This window comes from Leuciscus leuciscus (genome assembly GCF_965113295.1).
Source record: "Leuciscus leuciscus genome assembly, contig: SUPER_11_unloc_14, whole genome shotgun sequence".
Taxonomy (NCBI): domain Eukaryota; kingdom Metazoa; phylum Chordata; class Actinopteri; order Cypriniformes; family Leuciscidae; genus Leuciscus; species Leuciscus leuciscus.
The window spans coordinates 58,518-78,968 of NW_028118533.1; the positions used below are offsets into that span (position 1 = coordinate 58,518).

General features: G+C 37.8%; 1 protein-coding gene across 1 annotated transcript in view; it reads right to left on the minus strand.

Moving 5' to 3' along the window:
* The window catches only part of LOC309510097 (NLR family CARD domain-containing protein 3-like), a 44,599-nt gene that overhangs the window by 22,152 nt on the left and 1,996 nt on the right, over nt 1-20,451 (minus strand). The window contains exons 5-7 of the mRNA XM_082191184.1: nt 18,645-20,441; nt 16,658-16,831; nt 7,798-7,968 (exon numbers count right to left, since the gene is read on the minus strand). Of these exons, the coding sequence (XP_082047310.1) occupies nt 7,798-7,968; nt 16,658-16,831; nt 18,645-20,441 (2,142 nt within the window). The remainder of the gene's footprint in view (nt 1-7,797; nt 7,969-16,657; nt 16,832-18,644; nt 20,442-20,451) is intronic.

Below are 20,451 nucleotides of genomic sequence, written 5' to 3' on the forward strand. Positions count from 1 at the left end.
AGGCTATACACTTCTACTGATTCATTATTACTTAATACAAAACTATATTTATTTATACAAAACCAAATAACTCCACATGATGTTTCTCTCTCAAGGCCATCTAGTGCTTTCAGACAATGATGTGTGTCTTTAATCATTTCTGTGCATGGCAGCATAATGTAATAACGAAATACAAAATAATATGTTTTAAAGTTTAAAAAGTAAATTAAAATAAATCATGATCGTTTTCTAAAGTATGTTTTCATGGGTGTTAATCGCTTCATTTTTGTTTTGTAGAAAAAAACAACTATCACACTGATAAGGGCTGAAGGTGAACGCAGCGAAACGTATTGGTATTGGAAGAGAAACCGAACCGTCCCGTGTTGCTCCCAATGCTCCAGTAACATTACATTATGTAAACTGCAATGCATAAATGACAAAGAACTGCACCGATGCAGATGTAATATCATAGCAATCTATCAATAAATGCACTCACGACACACCTCGCTCTGCTCGGCGCCCCTGCAGATTGAAAAATGCGCTAAATCCAAGCAGACTCAGATAAGGGGAGGAGCCGAAACTTGACGCAGCTTGCCGCCGTTTCAAATGAGTTTTTTTAAAGGGGACTGAAGCGATAAAGCCCCTGAAGCCCCCCTAAAAAGGGCCTAGTGACGCCCCTGGTACTGCTTCATACAGCGTCTGTTTGAACAAGAATAAAGTTCAAGTGTTCAACATAAACTTCTATCAATGAAGTGGAGTCTACGTTTTTTAATCAGTTTTAATTTGATAAACATGACACAATATAACATCGCAACTACATGAAAAGAGTATTTACTGTTATAAAAAACTGATTTGTGAGCTTTAGAGGAACTAAAGGTGTTCGAATAAACACGAAACACACGTGATCGTTGTCATGCGGTGAATCCGGCCAATCGTGGAACAGCTGTGTCGTCATCAGAGCTCGTGCAGCCGCTCTTGAGAAGCTGCGCTGGCTGAGTTCTCCGGCTACTCTCCAATCGCTCTCGCGGTACTTTGATGGCATATGTCACAGTCACATGGCGTCGGCGCTGTATGAAGTCGGACAAAATTTCTAACCGGCATGCACTGCTTCAAGTCAGCCGCCGATCGGTCTGCGCAGAGCTGTATGAAGTCGAACAAGCCTTGTGTGAAGTTGGCCCCGCCCCCTCCCACCCTGTCAATCACTGCGTGAAGTTGGCCCAGCACCCTCCCTCCTTGTCAATCACTGCGTGAAGTTGGCCCCGTCCCCACCCACCCTGTCAATCACTGTGTGAAGTTGGCCCTGCCCCCTCCCACCCTGTCAATCACTGTGTGAAGTTGGCCCCGCCCCCTCCCTGTCAATCACTGTGTGAAGTTGGCCCCCCTGGTGACATCATCTATAAGTCCTCCTGGGAAGTCGTGTTTACGACGGCAGTGCGGTCAAGTCACTTTCGTCAGAATAAGATGGCAGTGTACTTTCTCTTAATTAACTATATATAAATTGTAACGGTCACCAGCTGGAGTGCCCTTGAGAGCCACCAGAGGGCACTCCACATCAGACACTCACGTTCACTCTCAGACTACATTTCCCATACTCACTGCCCGGACTCATCTCTGATCACTCATCACAAGCCGCGTTTCCATTACAGATTTGCGCAAATGTTTTGCGCTATTATCTAAATATCGATAAAAAACTATTGCGAAATGACGGCGTTTCCATTAACCGATGTTATGCGACTAAAACGTCTTTTTTTCTCTCGCGATAAGTCATTCCAAAAATCACGGCAACGGACGTTGGTTATAATATCACAGCCACCGCATTAGACATTATTATTATTATTAATGGAAGGAGACGTGGCGTGTTATCCAAGCATTAATGGCAGGGAAAGACCCCCGAACGACACATATAAGGAGTTTCTGGGTGTTTCGCCCTCATTTCTGCTCCGATTGTGGCATTTCTTTGAGATTTAGAATCCAGTATTCCTATAGGCTAATTATTGTTTCTTTTATGAATTTAATAAATAATTCTGTCTCGTGTTCTGTCCAAATGATCCATGTAGGCAACTTTTGTGTCTATTTGTTTTTCCTTTTTTAACCCCTAATTGAAAAACGAAAAATGAACGGTTGTTGTCTTCTTAAAACAAGTTGAACACCAAAATTTTAATTTGAACTGGCTACACACAACTGCTGTGCTTTATTTATGACTTTTTGCCCCTTCATTAAACATTTAAAATATTCACAAATTAATATGGAAAACATGTCGATTTTACTGGTTTTCTAAGGCCAAATTAGAAACTGGAATTGATGTATTTCCCGCAGTGCTGAATGAGAAGAGCCATTAATATAATTAATAAACTATTGTTTTCTAAGTGTCGGCTAAAATCACATCTCCATCTCCGCTGTTATCAGATGCGCTTTTAGAGAGAAATGCAACTTTCATACGGATTAGCCTACATAATCAGAAGGTATTAGCTTTCGATTCGAATTTGTTCGTTTTAAAGTGGACATTTCAAGCTTTAGCCTACACAGGCTATATTTTGTTTCAGTTCTCGCGCCCCAGTTTACGGAGATCATGTGCGTCTGATTGTTTCTTTTATTTTACAAAAGCACAGCATTTTCTTGTTATTGTGAGTTTACACAAATAAAAGTGGTTGAGAATAATGTATTATTATTTTCTGTCTGACCAGAAATGATAGAGTATAAGTTGTTTCCACTGTTAATAGGAAAATGCAAGTGTTTGCGGCCGCGCCTCCGTGTCATGCAGTGCGCGCTCCACGCTCAGCTTTGTTCCTTTTTTGCATAAAAGCCTCTTCTAAATATAGCCTATTAAATGTTATAATAAAATAATATAAAATTATTATTATTTGCGTAGCTATACATGGACTTCAAACACACTGCGTCTTCTAAGTCAGGTGACTGTAAATGCGCAAAAACTGTTTCCATTGCAGTTTTGCGAAATATTCATTTTTCGAATTGCCTGAAAAACCACCTCATGAGAGCGTAAAAACTTTTTTGCGATAAATGGGAGTTTTTGCGAAATTGACGTGTTTCCATTAAGCGTATTTTCAATTCGCAATTTCAATTTGCGCAATTTGAAGGGTAATGGAAACGCGGCTACAGTCACCTGTACCTCATTATCACTGATTGCATTCGCCTGTGTCCCATCACCCTGTTAGGGCGTTTTTCCACTGGGTTCGTTTGCTGCGGTCCGAACCCGAGTGCGCTCGTTCCCGGCGCCCCCCGCAGCATTGGTCTGGTTTCACACTCAATTAGTTGTATCGAACCCAGGTGCGTTTGCAGTGATCTTACGTCATCGCAAACGCACACGGAAAATGCATGGATAATACAACTCGACTGAGCATAGCTGTAATTTGTCTGTTTTTTTGGTGCTATTATGCACAACATAGTGAGAGACATCACCTCTTCAGTGTCCCACAACGTTCCCCTGCCACTCATAGTTGTCGTGTGTGAGGAAACAATGATATCGACAGTGATACGCATGCGCGGGATACTATACTTCCTGAACAAGCGCGCACCCGAGTCTGTGTTGCTTGCACATTAACGCGAACCGCGCCACGGTTCGGGAGCAACCGAGCTCAGACCATCTCCTCCAGGTAGTCTCGGGTTCGGTACTCTAGTGCGCACCCGGGTCCGATGACAGCGTTCACATTAGCGATTTTTCATGCGAACCGTGCCCCGGTCCGCACTAAACTGCCAGTGTGAAAGCGCCCTTAGTCTCAGTCTATTTATACCATGTTCATTCATTCACTCACCGCAAAGTCTTGTTTTAGTGTTACACTGCATTTCTGAGCATTCTCTTGGTTTTCTTGTCTCTTGGTTTTTGGATATCTTGCCCTGTTCCCTGGATTACTCTCTTGCCTCTGGTCCCTGCCGGTTTTGTTTCTTTGTTTCTTTGTTTGGACTGCCTATCTGTGTATGACCCTTGCCTGTACATTGGATTACGCCTCTGGATTGCCCTCAAATAAAGCTGCATTTGGATCCTCTACCCTCGTGTCTCAGAGCGGTTCGTAACATAAATACAGCAAGGTTCTTAAACTAGTTCTAGAAAATGAAGAACAAAGAAATGTGCATCAAGTGTACTTTGTTTTTTTAATAATTTATGAAGCCACTGCAAACTTAAAATGTTAAAATATGTATTCAATTTACATATTAAAACTAGTGTATGTGCATATTATAATTTAATTTTGCACCAAACGTTGTACAAATGTAATGGAAAACGTAAATTTAAATACAGAAATGCATTGCCATTTTACATATTACATTATCATTTTGCATATTACATTTCAAATTGAATATTGCTACCCACATGCTTCCATAGAACGCGAAATGATGATGATGCATAATAACGCCAGCGTTGTGGATACACTTACCCAAAACCCTCCATAACTTTTCAATTAATTTCACATTTTATTTGTATAGTGCTTTTCACAATACATATTGTTTCAAAGCAGCTTTACAGAAAATGCACATCTACATTACAATTTAGAGTGATCTGTTATCAGAGGTGACTGTGTCCAAGTTATGCATTTCAGAAATGTACATACAAATCACACAGTTAGCTAATAATGTATTAATTTTATTTTATTAATAACTGGCACTTATTTGGAAAAAAAAGTCGAATGGCAAATAAATAAATGATGGACAGTAACATATGTACAGTATTACCATAATTGTATTATGTAAGCTTTATTTTACACCTCAAACGACAAGGGAATTTATAGTCATATTTATAGTGTTAATATTAATTTGCGAGTCCACAAACTCATTCTCTTAAATGGCTTGGGTCTGCAGAGCATTCACAGCGTACAGTATACGGACTGAATGCCCCTGACCTGAAGCTTTTATATCAAGACCATTTTCATGTTTATCATTTATTTCTATTATTTGCGTTGCCTTATAACTTCATGCTTGCAGTTTAACACATAAGTGTTTATTACCACAACAGTAAATAAGTGTCTTTAGAAATGTTATAATATATTTGATTATTATAACTCACTTTTCTCCTCACTTAACAAATCTGTTCTTCATCGACTGCAATCTATTCCAAATTCTGCTGCTAGGTTACTCACTAGATCAAATAGGCGCACCCATATCACCCCGATACTTTGCTCCCTTCACTAGCTTCCTGTAATTTACAGGATCCAATTCAAAATTTTAACCATAACCTATAGGGCTTTACATGGTCAGGCCCCTGCTTATCTTGCTGACATAATTCATCTTCATACCCCTCTCCGGTCTCTCAGGTCTAATAATCTGCTATCTACGCTACGCACTCGTTTAAAGACAGGTGGGGATAGAGCCTTCGCCGCTATGGCACCCAGACTATGGAATGCTTTGCCAACCAGTTTTAGGTTTGCTGAGAATGTGGACAGTTTTAGGGGACAAGTGAAGACTCATTTGTTCAGGTTAGCTTTTGGGTAATCTCTGTCCTTTTATATATTGAAAATTTTATCTGTTTTATTTTAGTTTGTTCTTTATTATGTTTTATTGTCTATTGTAAAGCGCTTTGTGACCTAGTCTGTGAAAGGCGCTGTATAAATACATTTTACTTACTTACTTATAATATATTTTATAATGAAAAAGACTAATAAAATTGTCTCTTCATATTAAATGGATAACAATATATGTATATCATTTATTTCTATTATTTGCGTTGCCTTATAACTTCATGCTTGCAGTTTAACACATAAGTATTTATTTACTTCATTATTATTTATTAACTTCATCATTATTACACACTTGAAAAATGTGTAATAATGGGGTCTATAAAACTTAAACATTTAATGATTTATAAGCATTTCACATATTTCTACACTAATTATACAAAACTATTCTGCCAGTGCACCATACTGTACAAATGAACTAGATCAATGTTCATTCTTGTCTGAAACTTTGGAGGAGACAAATATGAGACCACCAGGGTCTTTAGTTCAGGGAAAAACTCTGAGCACAGTGTGTGATGTTGTTGAGATCACTTCTAAACTCCAAAATAGACAAATGTGAGCGATCCAGAGTTTCTACAGAGAGAAATCTGAGCACAGTGTGTGATGTTGCTGAGATTTCTTCTAAACTTTAGAGGAGACAAATATGAGATCTCCAGTATGAAGGGCCATTAGGCAACAATTATTGAAAAGCCTCAACACTAGTGAAATGAAAAACATTGATCAACCTTGGTGAAATTCATTCATACGCATTACTGAAATAAGAAGAGATTTCGGTAGTTGATGATGGCTAATTTCCCTTGAAAAGGAAGTTGTGTGTCCGCACTTCTGTTTAATTTGGCGCGTCTCACAAACTCTTTTAAGCAATGTCGGTTAGTTGTAACGAGTTGTATGGGAAGCCAAACACACCAATAGTGGGACGAAACGGAGCGGTGTTACAGAGCTCGTGCCGTGCTGACATCATCGGTGCGGCTCAATGGACCGAGCTGTGTGACCGACTCGACATCGCAGGGAGGACGTGTTTGCTAGCGAAACCGAATGGACAGCGCAAACTAATCTCACCAGCGCGGCGCTGACCATGTTACTTTATTCATTACTGCTCTGCAGAAGTTCAGGTGTTTTCCCTGCATATAAGATAATGAAGATCAGCATGAAGTTATTACATTTCTTTTGCTTATTATCTTTCATATTAGTACATTAGTAGTTTTTGAAAAGCTACTTTGAAGAATTGTATTTTTGTAGCCATGGAAAGAGCCGTTCAAAGCAGAAACTTCAACGATTAAGGACTGTGCAGTGCCGGGGGAACTATAGGATCAGGGTTGGGAAACACTATTATTGCACAGAAACATCATTAGGGAAAACACTGTTGAGTAAACGTGGGGGAAAAGAGTTGTCATTGTAGTCAGAGTGAAACAGACTAAAATTATTGAACATAATGAATATAATGAAATACTGACTACATTTAAAGGATATATTTTAAAAAGAATGTAAAAATGAACACTGACTACGTTTACATGCAGCCAATATTCGGGTTATGGTCGGGTTAGAGTCACTATTTGGGTTTCTGAAACATTCGGAATAACCCGTTTACATGCGTGAGTAGAGAGAGTTACTCCTGTATACATGGAATTTGTAATCAATTGGCAATATCCCGATGTAAACGGCGACGCACGGTTAGCGTCTGGACGCACGGACAACGTTAAGACGCAATGTGCGTCATTTCCGATTCTTCTTCCTGTATCCAAAGGCAACAACAACAGCAGCAGCACGCGGATAATGAATAGTTCGGGGCAGATAGCGATCGCCTTTGTTTGCGCCTTCCTCCTCGCTCCAAAAGTGTGGTGCTGTGCTGCATCTCGCCATGTTTACCTCTACTTCTTGTTTACTTCCGGTATACTGCACGCGGGTTTTTGTATGCGCCGTCTCTACTCAAAAGACCAAGATTCCTTGCGAATAGAACATGCGCAGAACACAAATCAATGTTCCTTTTGATGGGGATATGCCGATACGCGTTTACATGACCAAATATTCGGGTTAGAAAAGGGGTACCCCAGGGATAATATCCGGGTTTTTAAAAACCGGGATATGAGCATATCCGGGTTTTTGCCGGTGTTTACATGGCCGTGCGCGACCGGGTTATTGCTAATATCCCGGTTTTGAACGGGTTATTGGCTGCATGTAAACGTAGTCACTAATACCAGATCATGAGATTAGACATTTGTGTACACCTGTGATTTCTGTGCTGAGATTTAGTGTTTACAGAACATTTTACAAGCTAATTTTAGTCCTAAAATGTACATCAAATGATTCGTCTTACTGAGGACAAAGACATGTGTGACAATCAGAGAGACAATCTTACCACAGTGTCTTCAGTTTACAGTGAGGATCCTCCAGTACAGCAGAGAGCAGATGAACTGAATCTCCTAGTTTATTCACAGACAGATCCAGATATCTCAGGTGTGAGGGGTTTGATCTCAGAGCTGAAGCCAGAGCAGAACAACCTTCATCTGTGACTCCACAATCCCTCAACCTGTAGAGAACAATGACACACTCTTCACTCTCTCAGTTCAGATCAACACGTACAAGCCACAATTCTACACAGACTATTAAATATGTCTAAATTTCAATTGGAGATTTATCAGTCATAAAAAAAATAAAGAAATTCAAAAAGCTTTCAACACATGTGCTTCATAAACCCAACAGTTCTAAATGAGCTCAAACACAACTACACCTCTTCTCTGTGACAGACTCATCGTGAAGATGAAAGCACACAAGAGTATGGTAGGTTAACTACTGACTATAAGTAACTTTGCAACTACATGCCAACTTATTCTAACCCTAACCCTACCAGTCTACTAATAAATCTATTAACACTCCAATGGGAGTTAGTAGACATGTGCAACTGTACTTATAGTCAACAGAATGTGTTCAAGGGACCATTAAAATAAAGTGAAAACCAATATGGTCAAACCTAAACTGATAATTATGACAACACTGTTGCTGACAGTGAACATACCATGAGGTTTTACTGGATATGCAGTGATTGTTTCTGTCTTCCTAATGCTACCTTCTGCCTCTCTGTTTTGCTCTTGCACACAATCTACTTCATGCCTTCTGTCCTCTGATTGATAGTTTATACAAAAAAAAAAAAAAAAAAAAAATCAAATAAAGTATTTTTTGCTGAGAAATGATTTATTAATGATTCATGATTATTATAAATTAATGTAAGAAACATTTACTGGACTGAAGCAACTGGGTTTATTGATATTAATCCACCATTTGTTAATGTTAAAAATGTAATTCTTCAGACATTTTTTCATGTTAATATAAATGTCAAATATGACGCAACAGACTTTTGGGGAACATTTTCCATCTCTTAATTATCATTGATTTGCACTGAATTGCATATGAGCCATAAAAGCGATGTATAAATATGATACTCAACAAAAAAACCACACATACATGCATATACAAGTTTGTATCTGTTTTTTGTTGAGTATCATATTACACACACACACACACACACACACACACACACACACACACACACAAACAGCTTTTATGGATCATATATGCAATTTTTAACATAAATTAAATGTATTAATAATCAAACCCCAGTTGCTTCAGTCTAGTAAATGTTTCTTACATTTACTTTATAAAAATAATTAAAGATTTTCTGAGCAAAGGGACCTTACTTGAAAAAAAAAAAAAAAAAAAAAATTATATATATATATATATATATATATATATATAAACAATTAATCAGAGGACAGAAGGTATGAAGAAGATTGTGTACACGATGTTTCTCAGCAAAGTGTTGGTCATATTGATAATTTATAGGCCCTAGAAATTTGCATTTTAAATTTGATAAAGTAGGCTAATATATTCATAAATAGGCATTTACTTATTGTTCAACCGAATTTTACAAAGAATGTTTAGTTAAAGTTATGAGAGAATAAATGTTTTAAAATTCGTATTAAAATGTTGTAACACGCATTGCCAAACAAGCATTCTTTTTTTCCAATTAATTTAAACTCCCAAAGGGGAAACGTATCCTGGGAGATACAAACATTTACAGGCAGATTATGGAAAATGGAAAAATTAAATCCATAAAATTTCAACATAAACATAATAAGCTAACACTTAACAACAACTCTTCAAACATGCAAGTCTCCTCAAATATTGTAAATATGTGAAATGTATCACTGAAGGCGAGTAGATTTCCCACTACAGGTCATGTTGTTTTTAAATGCTGCCCATGAGCTAAACAGAGAATGTATGAATGAAGTCACCAGGGGCCTGTTTCAGAAAGGAGGTTAAGTGAAAACTCTGAGTATGTTAACCCTGAAATGAGGGAAACTCTGAGTTTTCTGTTTCAGAATGGGAGGTATGTTAAACCTGAGAAAGCAGAGTAAGTCAAGCCTGTTTCAGAAAGAGAGGTAACTTATACTCAGAGTCAGTTACCATGGTAACTTACTCTGTGAACCTAACCTGGTCGGGAGCAGGTTTTCTTCAGTAAACCCAGAGTTTCTTTCGGTCTCCTCCCCTTTTTAAAGAGGAAGTGGTGTTTAAACACCTCATTCATTCTTTCAGTACATTTTTATTAATAAAATTAATCTTTTATTAATAAATAAAATATTGCTTTTTTTTATTTTTTTATAAGATAAAGTCTATATAACTCCTTAACTGGCAACTGAAAACACAGTAGTATATTAGAGTTACATAATGTAGTTCTAAACAAATTCTACAGAATTAAACTGTGGCATTTACTGGAAATCACTGAACTGTTCATCTGTGCAACAGAAGTTGATGGACCGTCCTCCACCTTCCACACTCTGGGGGCGCGGGGAGAGATAAGAATACCCGTTTATACTTAGATTTAAACTTAGATTTAGACTTAGATTGAAAAGTAGCTTTCCTGTAGCTCAGTGGTAAGAGCACTGCGTTAACAATGCAAGGTTGTGGGTTTGATCCCAGGGGATTGCACATACCTATGTATAAATGTATAGGATAATGCAATGTAAGTCGCTTTGGATAAAAGCATCTGCCAAATGCGTAAATGTAGATTCTATAGGCTACTCCACATAAAAATGTGAAAGAATGTGTAGACACATAATGTTAATCTCTGTAGCAGCAGAAACTCTTTATCCCCATGTGATGAGCATTTGGTTGAGTACACTTTATAACACTATTTGTCATAATTTCTGGTGTATTGAGTAGGCAACTTACAACTACCTGGGTTTCTGTTGGGACAGGAGGCTCCAAAAGACAGATATTACCATCAGAATCTATTGGGACCAACAAAAATCCTAACCCAAAGTAAAATAAATGGAAATATCAAAAATAGCCTATATCAAAAATAACACATATGTAAACCTCTTACATTTTATGAAGGCCCTTGGATCTTTGGGAGTGACTGGCTCTGAAGTCCGTCCAGGAATTCCCTCAGCCAAAAATGCTGCTGCACTGCTAGACACTGGATGCTTTAGTTATTTAATATGTCACATGTTTGTAAAGCCAGGTAGCCTACACTGCAGTAGGCCTTACTTGACTGAATTATGTTTTTATATTTAAATTTCAGCTGCTGCCATGTTCTTTTAATACCTGCAGGATTGCCCCTACATGAAAATTAAAATTAGGTTGAATAACATACTGTTCTTCCAGTTTCACCTCTGATATTATAACAGTTGGGCAAGTTACTTGTATTACTAACTACAAATGACATCTTCAACATTGTAATTAGATTAATGTAATAATGACTATCTTTAGAAATTATTGGTCTACTTATTACTAATTACTAAATCCCATGTCAACCTTAAACACTTGAACAATACAAGGAGAGACAAGAAACAGCACTTTTAATGCTTTCAAATAAACAATATACAATTGCATGAATTATTCTTGAATTGACCAAAGTGTGTAGAGGGAGAAGGTTACATTAAAAATATAACTTTTAAAAATGTATGTTAAATAGCCTATACAGAATTGCTCTATAGTCTAATACAATTACATCAGATTTAACTTTAAATTACAGAAGAATTAAGAGTAATCCCTTTAATTAAATTACAGTATTTAGATTACTTGGTAATTAATTACACCCAACACTGTATAACAGTAATTAAAATGTGAAGAAATATGCAGACCTCTTTTTGTCTGGCGCTGTTGCCATGGTGACTCATAATATCTGTGCTCCATTGATAATGGCTTTTTATAGTTGTGGCGCACGCGCTTAACTCAGAGTCAGTCAACTCAGAGTTGATTGAACTAACTCATTTCAGCTGTTCTGAAACCAAAAACTCAGAGTTTCCCATCTCAGGGTAAGTCAACTCAGAGTTCAAGTTTTAACTCAGAGTTGGTTGAACCTCTTTATTGAAACAGGCCCCAGATCTAAATATTCACAACAAACACCCTTTCAACATGAAAACTGAGAAATTAAACCAACACTTTCCCTGCTTATCTCAGGATACATCGCCCCTTTTAGGGTTAATTTTAAATTAAGAGAATAATTATATGAATATACTATATTAATTATAAATAATTACAATTCATTTAATATAAATATAAAATTATTTCACTCTAAACTGCTTTAATTTGGAGTGAGAGATACAGGGGGAGTGGCTTTATTGCATCAGATACATGTCACTTTACTCACAGCTGATTGGTCCAGTTTTGGTTTGTGATCTCTAACACAGAATACATTAATTTTATTCAAGGTCATCCTGCAGCACAAGTTACCATGGTGATCGAACCCGTTCAAAACCAATCCACCTTCTTGAGCCCGAAAAAATAGAGTTTGCTCAAAATAATCTCAAATTTACAAGGGGAGCAACTGAAACTGGCTTCATGCAACAGGACACAGAAACAGTGGGAAACACTGCAGTAACAAACACCACTCACTGTCATTCTGAAGTGCTCCTGAAGAGCTTAATGAGCTGGTTTAGTGTGTTGGATCTGAACTCTGCTGATAGGTAGATCTCCAGGAACAGTTTTGGGCGCTCCAGATTTAGATTAACGAGATAGACACATGATTTACGTTTCCTGATTCTGTGCATCAAAATCATACATAATACTGAACTATTCATTCGGGCACGTACATTCTTTCTCCACAAGAACACAAGTCCGTTCTTAGATCTGAGAAACCACCCAGGAGAACCCCATCACTGCACATTTTGGATGTCTCTCTTCTCTGACAAACACACCTGAGATCTTGGAGTCTTTACTAACGAGCTGATGAGTTGAGTCAGCTGTGTTTGATTAGAGAGACATCTAAAACTGTGCAGTGCTGGTGAAACTCCAGGATCAGGGTTGAAAACCACTGAATTATTATACAGGAACATCATTGGGGAAAACACTGTTGAATAACATGGGGGAACAGGAATGTCATTGTAGTCAGAGTGAAACAGACTAAAATTATTGAATATAATGAAATATTGATCAAATTTAAAGGATTTTTTTTTTAAATGAACACTGGTACCAGATCATGAGATTAGACATTTGTGTACACCTGTGATTTCTGTGCTGAGATTCAGTGTTTACAGAAACTTTTACAAGCTAATTTTAGTCCTAAAATTTACATCAAATGATTCGTCTTACTGAGGACAAAGACATGTGTGACAATCAGCGTTTCATAACTGCAGGATGTTTTACTTACAGCAGCCTTAGCATATTGACATCATGAGCCAAGTAATATTGTTTAACACCAATTACCAGTGTGCACATTAACATTCTCATGTATCTCAAAAAATATGAATTTAATTATTTTTGTCCAGAGTTCAGATAGCTTTACTGCTTGAAAGTCTTTGTAAAGTTAAATTGAACTGCCGTCTTCCCCTGTATAAGTAAGTGCAGCACTCCTGAAAAAGAGTAAGGATTAAAGAAAAATGAAATAAAAGAGAGCGCAGCAGTGCTTCTTTGTTGTTATATTTACTCAGAATGAAGTGCATCACGGGCGCGCACCACCCACTGAAGTGTGCGGTGACGTAATCACGCTGGTATGCCAAGCGAAAATAATTAATTTAATAAATGCACATAAAGCACAAATAAGAAATTGAACAGTATATAAAAGTATTAGAAAAATAACATTTTAGTATATTATAATGGCATTGAAGAAATTGTACAAACAAAAACAACTTGTACTCCTACATAAGCATCAGTAGCCACGAGTCGCATTGGTGTGACGTCAACTCCCCTCTTCGATTGATTGGCTAGAGGAGTAGCTGTCAATCTAGAACTAGTGGACCAATGGTGACACTTAAGCCTGCCCTAATTTACATGAAACTAGAACTGCAACATTTGGGAAAGCAAGCGCAGAACATAGAAAGAAGAGCGAAGAGAAAAACAGCACAAGCGTACAAAAGAGTAAAATATGAGCAGAAAATGCAAGAAAGCACAAAGTACACAGTAATAAAACCAAGGAAAACATACTTTTTAAGAAAGCATGACCATAAGTTTAAGTTTTCTGCAAAATAACTTTTAATGTGTTTAAAGTTTTTATTCATGCTTGTTATTTCTTGATTCACGCTTATTATATTTTGATCCATGACCACGTTGTTTGCTATTCTGATCATTTTGCATTCTTTTTTTTCAGTTTGTGCAATATATTTTTACATGTGTTTTAAAAATTTTGATTCACGCTTATTATTTTTTTATACGTGACCGCTATATATTTGGCGGGAATTTGATCCCATAAACCGGACTCGCGTCCTCGGGAGTCATTCTCCTGAGTCGGACTTGGCAATTAACTTGGCAATCCGAACTTTGTGTACTTGCTATCGAGAAACGCCTAATGTCGGCGCTTGGCTTCTTGTGACAAACACGCCGGGAAGCAAGAACAAGATCTGCTGTATGTCATCCATTGTTGTTTATTTTGCTTTCTTCACGCGAAAATGACATCGTTCCAGTCTCACACAAAGCCCGCCCTTTTACCCATATATGGATTGGCCAGAAGGTGGGCGGGGTTAGGATTTCCCGAGATTTTCCAAGATGGCGCCGCCCATACCCCCCATAAACGGCTCCAAACCCGTTCTTCAGAAAGTCTATGGGTGACGTCACAGACGCTTTGTCCATATTTTTTACAGTCTATGGTTTATTCGAGCAAAAAAGTGTTAATTTGAGCAATTCCGTCAAAGAAGCAACACAAAGCCTGTAAAGCATTGAAATAAATATCAGTAAATATTGGAAACTTAAATAATATAAAGTTAAATCTATTAAAAAAACAACAAAAAACTTTCGTTTAATAGCCTACTTCCACACAAAGACGCGTGATTCCACATGAAGCCTACAGTTCTGCGCTTTGAGAGGGATGTGGGACACGAGGAGGAAAGAGTCAGAGACCATCAATCTATTTTCTGATATCTTCATGTTTTCTAGGCTACTTGTTGTATAAGGTATGAAAAGCGAATTTAATCTTAAGGGCAAGACATTTAAGCTATGTTTGAAATTGCGCTGCCAGAGAGAGCGAGACTAAAAATCACCCGCGCGTGTGAAACGCGCTTTACAAATAAACTTGACGCGCCTTACATGTCTAATAACAAGCAAAAACTGTGTTAAAATGAATCTGACGTGCAAGTAAAAATGTAGGCTATCTGTCCAACAACGTTTTTCTACTTTACCACAGTAAAGAATCTGAATATAATAGGCCTAATTAAAAGCGAACCAAGGAAGAAACGTTTATAATCCCCTTAGAAAATCGAGACGTGACTGAAGATTTGAGGGGAAAAAACAAGAGATTACATGCAGGGATGAGTCACGATTTTGGAATATTCGATTAGTTTATTTAATTAATGAATTATAGAATATCGAATAGGTTGTGTAATTATTCTCTAAAATAAAATATCCATGTTTTTGGTGCTAATGCGGTGGTGACGCGTTCATATAATTACGTTCTGTAATAAGGTCCTGTGTCCTGAATGTTCAAGGACAAAGTTTTTGCACTTCCCTCCTAAGTTGCACTTCAGTAAATGTGTAGAAGATGTTCACAGATTTAATGTGACATTTGAAGTGAGTTGAGCAGTCTTATTATCCACATTTTTTGTAATGCCTTTGAATAATATGGGGGACATGAATCGCAATATATCGCAGAATCGAAACGCAATACTTGCTGTATCGCAATATGTTAAGAATCGCAATAATATTGAATCATGGCCCAAATATCACAATACTATCGGATTGTCAAATTTTTGCCAATTCCCACCTCTAGAACCAATGAAATGTGATTTTCAAACTCATACTGATTTAAACAAAATGATTTTACCCACACTGACTGACACATCCGAAGTGTGCCTCAAAGACGCCTCAGACAGCGCGTGATCCCGATATACTCTTATACCTACACAGAATTACAGCATTTCAAAATATCTGTCTTGGCGAGTATTCAAGCAAACATAATCTGCTATGTCTTAAGTGAACGTTTTTTAACTGTTGGGGAAAAACATCTGATGTGTAACATTATATTAGACCCATGCAGTACAGTAGGTCTGAATATATAGTCTTTTTCATTAATGTTAATCAAACAATTGTGGCACCATGGGGGAAAAATTAAAAATTTGGTGTTATTACCAGAGATTTTAAGGTATGGTTGGTAGATGATTTTGTTTTGGAACCTTCAGAAAACGTTTAACTCGATTTTTCTCAAAATTGACTTTGACAATTAAAGTCAAACAGGTGTAGCTCAGTCATGAACATTTGCTCATTGCGACTCATTTTGCCAGAACGGGTCACGTATGTCAGCAGACGCATATGTAAAATCAAAACTGCCTAATGTTACTTGATGAAATGTCGACGCAGGACGAGGTATAGGACTGTGAAGCTTTGGGGGTGTTGTTGGACTTGAACTTCTGAATCCGATCCAGACGTAGTCTGAATATCTAATATCTAAAAATTCTTAAATCAAGATACATAAGCAATTTTTCAGTATACAAGACTTAACATTTTAAGTTATTGTGCTAAATTTATCTTAAATTAAGAATACAAAAAAGAAAAGAAGACAAAAATACGGAGAAAGAAATTTATTTTCTGCGGGGTAGTCCTAAAATTGACATCAAAGAATTTAGTCCAGGGTTCCTCAAATCCGGTTTTGAAGTGCCGCTGTCCTGCAGAGTTTAGTAAGGTAAGTAACTCAGTAAGGCAGTGGCCCTCCAGTGCCAGATTTGTGGAACCCTGATTTAGTCTTACAGAAGACATTAACATGTCTGACTATGATATACCGTAGATGATCTTACCAGAGTTTCTCCAGTTTACAGTCAGGATCCTCCAGTACAACAGAGAGAAGCTTCACACCCGGATCTCGTAGGTTTCTATTATCCAGATCCAGTTCTCTCAGTTGTGAGGGGTTTGATATCAGAACTGAAGTCAGAGCAGCAGAATCTTTCTCTGTGACTCCACAATCACTCAAACTGTAGAGAGATGAAAATCATACTTGGTAAACACTATGAACTGAAAACAAAAAGCAATAGAAAATTGAGAAAAAATAGACAATTTGTAGATTGAGTAAAGAAAACACTGCACTTGGTCACCAATGGATGGCATTGTCTCAAAATTACTCAGGAACCTTGAGGTAATGGTGTCACAGATTACAATTGGAGAGAGTTAAGTGTGAATAAAAGACAAATGGGACATGGTGTGGACTCAGGATAACAAACTCTCAGTGTGCAAAAGAACAAGATTCTGAACAGACACGACATATACAACATAAAATTAAACCAACTAACTCCACGCTTTGCTCTAAATGTAAGACCGCATTCTTGGGCTAGAATTCTTGGCCTCCCTTGCAGGTGAATAACCAATAAACATGCTATATGAATATTTTATTTTTTGTCCGTTGTTGCCAGGAAAACTACTTTATAAAACTGGATCAGTGATAAATCACTCTCTTTGTCTAGCATATAATTAAGAAAAATTATTCCCATGACAAGAATTTTACAACCATCAACTGATATCTCAACCATGATAGCCTTTTTTTTTAAATAACATTTGTGCTTTATTATGTCATATTATACATGCTTTATTATATATATTATGATGTCATATTTATAGATTTTGACCTTTGCCTTTTTAGTCCAGTCTTTGGCTCTATCCAGTTGATGTTGTTTACCTCTATTATAAGAGTTGGGCTTTGTTTGTCTGTTTAAAATGTAATACTTAAAATGTTAAAGGATTAGTTCACCCAAAAAGGAAAATGATGTCATTAATGACTCACCCTCATGTCGTTCCAAGCCCGTAAGACCTCCGTTCATCTTCGGAACACAGTTTAAGATATTTTAGATTTAGTCCGAGAGCTTTCTGTCCCTCCATTGAAAATGTATGTACGGTATACTGTCCATGTCCAGAAAGGTAATAAAAACATCATCAAAGTAGTCCATGGGGCATCAGTGGGTTAGTTATAAGTTTTTGAAGCATCGAAAACACTTTTTGTGAAAAAAAACCCCCCAAAAAACGACTTTATTCCACTATTAATTTCCTTCTCTCTGGGCCTCGAGTTAGTTCACGTAGTGTAACAGCGTAGCGCTTCTGTGTTATACGTCACACGTAAGCTCACTATTGGCCGACGCTGGTCATGTGTGTGGTCAAACTTCTAACTAACCCACTGATGTCACATGGACTACTTTGATGATGTTTTTATTACCTTTCTGGACATGGACAGTATACCGTACATACATTTTCAATGGAGGGACAGAAAGCTCTCGGACTAAATCTAAAATATCTTAAACTGTTCCGAAGATGAACGGAGGTCTTACGGGCTTGGAATGACATGCGGGTGAGTCATTAATTACATAATTTTAATTTTTGGATGAACTAACCCTTTAATGAAAACCTCAACTAAGTAGTCAAGTTTCATTGTCAAATTTGCAACAATAAAGAATTAACTTTTAACGTGGATCAAATCCATATAAATGGTTTAAGTACTAATTCATTTGTAACATTAAACTTGTTTATTTTAAATGAATCCTCATGTTGAAGACATTGGCTGTCAGGTGCTTTAACACAAGTTTGAGTCAGCTTGTATTGTTTCCCAATCACATCTCCCCGTCATTATTCCCGTCAATAAAATAGATAAATTCAAATTTTAAAAAATCAGAAATAAAAACAAGTATGCTGCCATATTGCTCCTATTACTGATACAATAAATGTTCGTATGTTTCTTAGATTTATGATCTTTTGATTTTCTTTTGTTTTAACAGTAAAGTGATAGTTTTCACTGATACTTACTGAACTTGAATCACGGGCAGCAGCTTCTGAAGAACCTTCAGTTTTTCAGCTTTATTGTTTTCTCCAACAAATGTATTAATATCAAACTTCTCCAGACTCTTCTCTGATGTCAACAACACAAAAACTACAGCTGACCACTGAGATGAAGAGAGTCTGGCTTCACTTATTGTTCCAGATTTCAGATACTGTTGTATTTCCTCCACTAGTGACTGGTCACCCAGTTCATTCAGACAGTGGAACAGATTGATGGATTTCTCTGGAGAGTCAATGGTCCTGATCTTCTCCTTGATGTACTCAACTGTTTTCTCATTGCTGTCAGACCTTCTTCTTCTCAGTGTCATTAGTCCCTGAAGGAGAATCTGATGAGACTCCACTGACAAACCCAGAAGGAAGCGCAGGAAAAGGTCCAGATGTCCATTTTTACTCTGTAGAGCCTCATTCACGGCTCTCTCATGGAGCTCAGAAAATGAAACATGTTCTGGTAAATCAAGTTTAAACCAGTTCTTAAACATAGACAACACACCTGGTTCAGAGACTGGGTCAAATACATTTCTGTTGTTGTTTGTGAAGCAGAGATGCACATATAAAGCTGCTAGATGTTCCTGAACACTCAGGTGAACAAAGCAGAAGACTTTCGCCTGATACAGGCCTGACTCCTCTCTGAAGATCTGAGTGCACAATCCTGAGTACACTGATGCTTCTGTCACATCAATGTCACACTCTCTCAGGTCTTTCTCATAGAAGATCACATTGCCTTTCACAAGCTGCTGAAAAGCCACTTTCCCCAGTTTGAGGATCATGTCTTCATCTGTCAGGTTCTTCTTATAGTTCTTCTCATGTTTTATGTTGGACTGAAGGATCAGGAAGTGTGTGTACATTTGAGTGAGAGTCTTGGGAATCTCTCCACTCTCTGCTTCACTCAACATCTTCTCTAGAACAGTGGCTGAGATCCAGCAGAACACTGGGATGTGGCACATGATGTAGAGGCTCCTTGATGACTTCAGGTGTGAGATGATTGTATTGGCCAGATTCTGATCACTGATTCTCTTCCTGAAGTATTCCTCCTTCTGTGGCTCATTGAAGCCTCGTACCTCTGTCACTCGATGGACACACTCAGAGGGGACGAGATCGGCTGCTGCTGGTCTAGAGGTGATCCAGATCAGAGCAGAGGGAAGCAGATTCCCCGCAATGAGGTTCGTCAGCAGTACGTCCACTGATTTCTTTTTGTTTACATCTCGTAGAGTCTCATTCCTTTGAAAATGTAAGGGAAGACGACACTCATCCAGACCATCAAAGATGAACAACACTTTATATTTGTCACTGGATATTTCCATTTCTTTTGTTTCAGGAAAAAACACATGAAGAAGATCTGAAAGGCTGAATGTTTCACCCTTCATCAAATTGATCTCTCTGAAAGGTAGTGGAAATATGAGCTGGACGTCCTGATTCACTTTGCCTTCAGCCCAGTCTAGGATGAACTTCTGCACAGAGACTGTTTTTCCAATGCCAGCGACTCCCTTTGTCAGCACAGTTGTGATGGGTTTGTTTTGTCCAGGTAAAGGTTTAAAGATGTCATTGCATTTGATGGGTTTGTCCTCTGTTGCTGCTCTCCTGGATTGTGTCTCAATCTGTCTCACCTCATGTTCATTACAGATCTCTCCACTGTCACCCTCTGTGATGTAGAGCTCTGTGTAGATCTCATTCAGGAGTGTTGGGTTTCCCTGCTTTGCTGTTCCCTCATTCAGACGCTTAAACTTCTTCATCAGATTTGATCTAAATGTGTTGAGGACTTCATGGCTGCAAAATT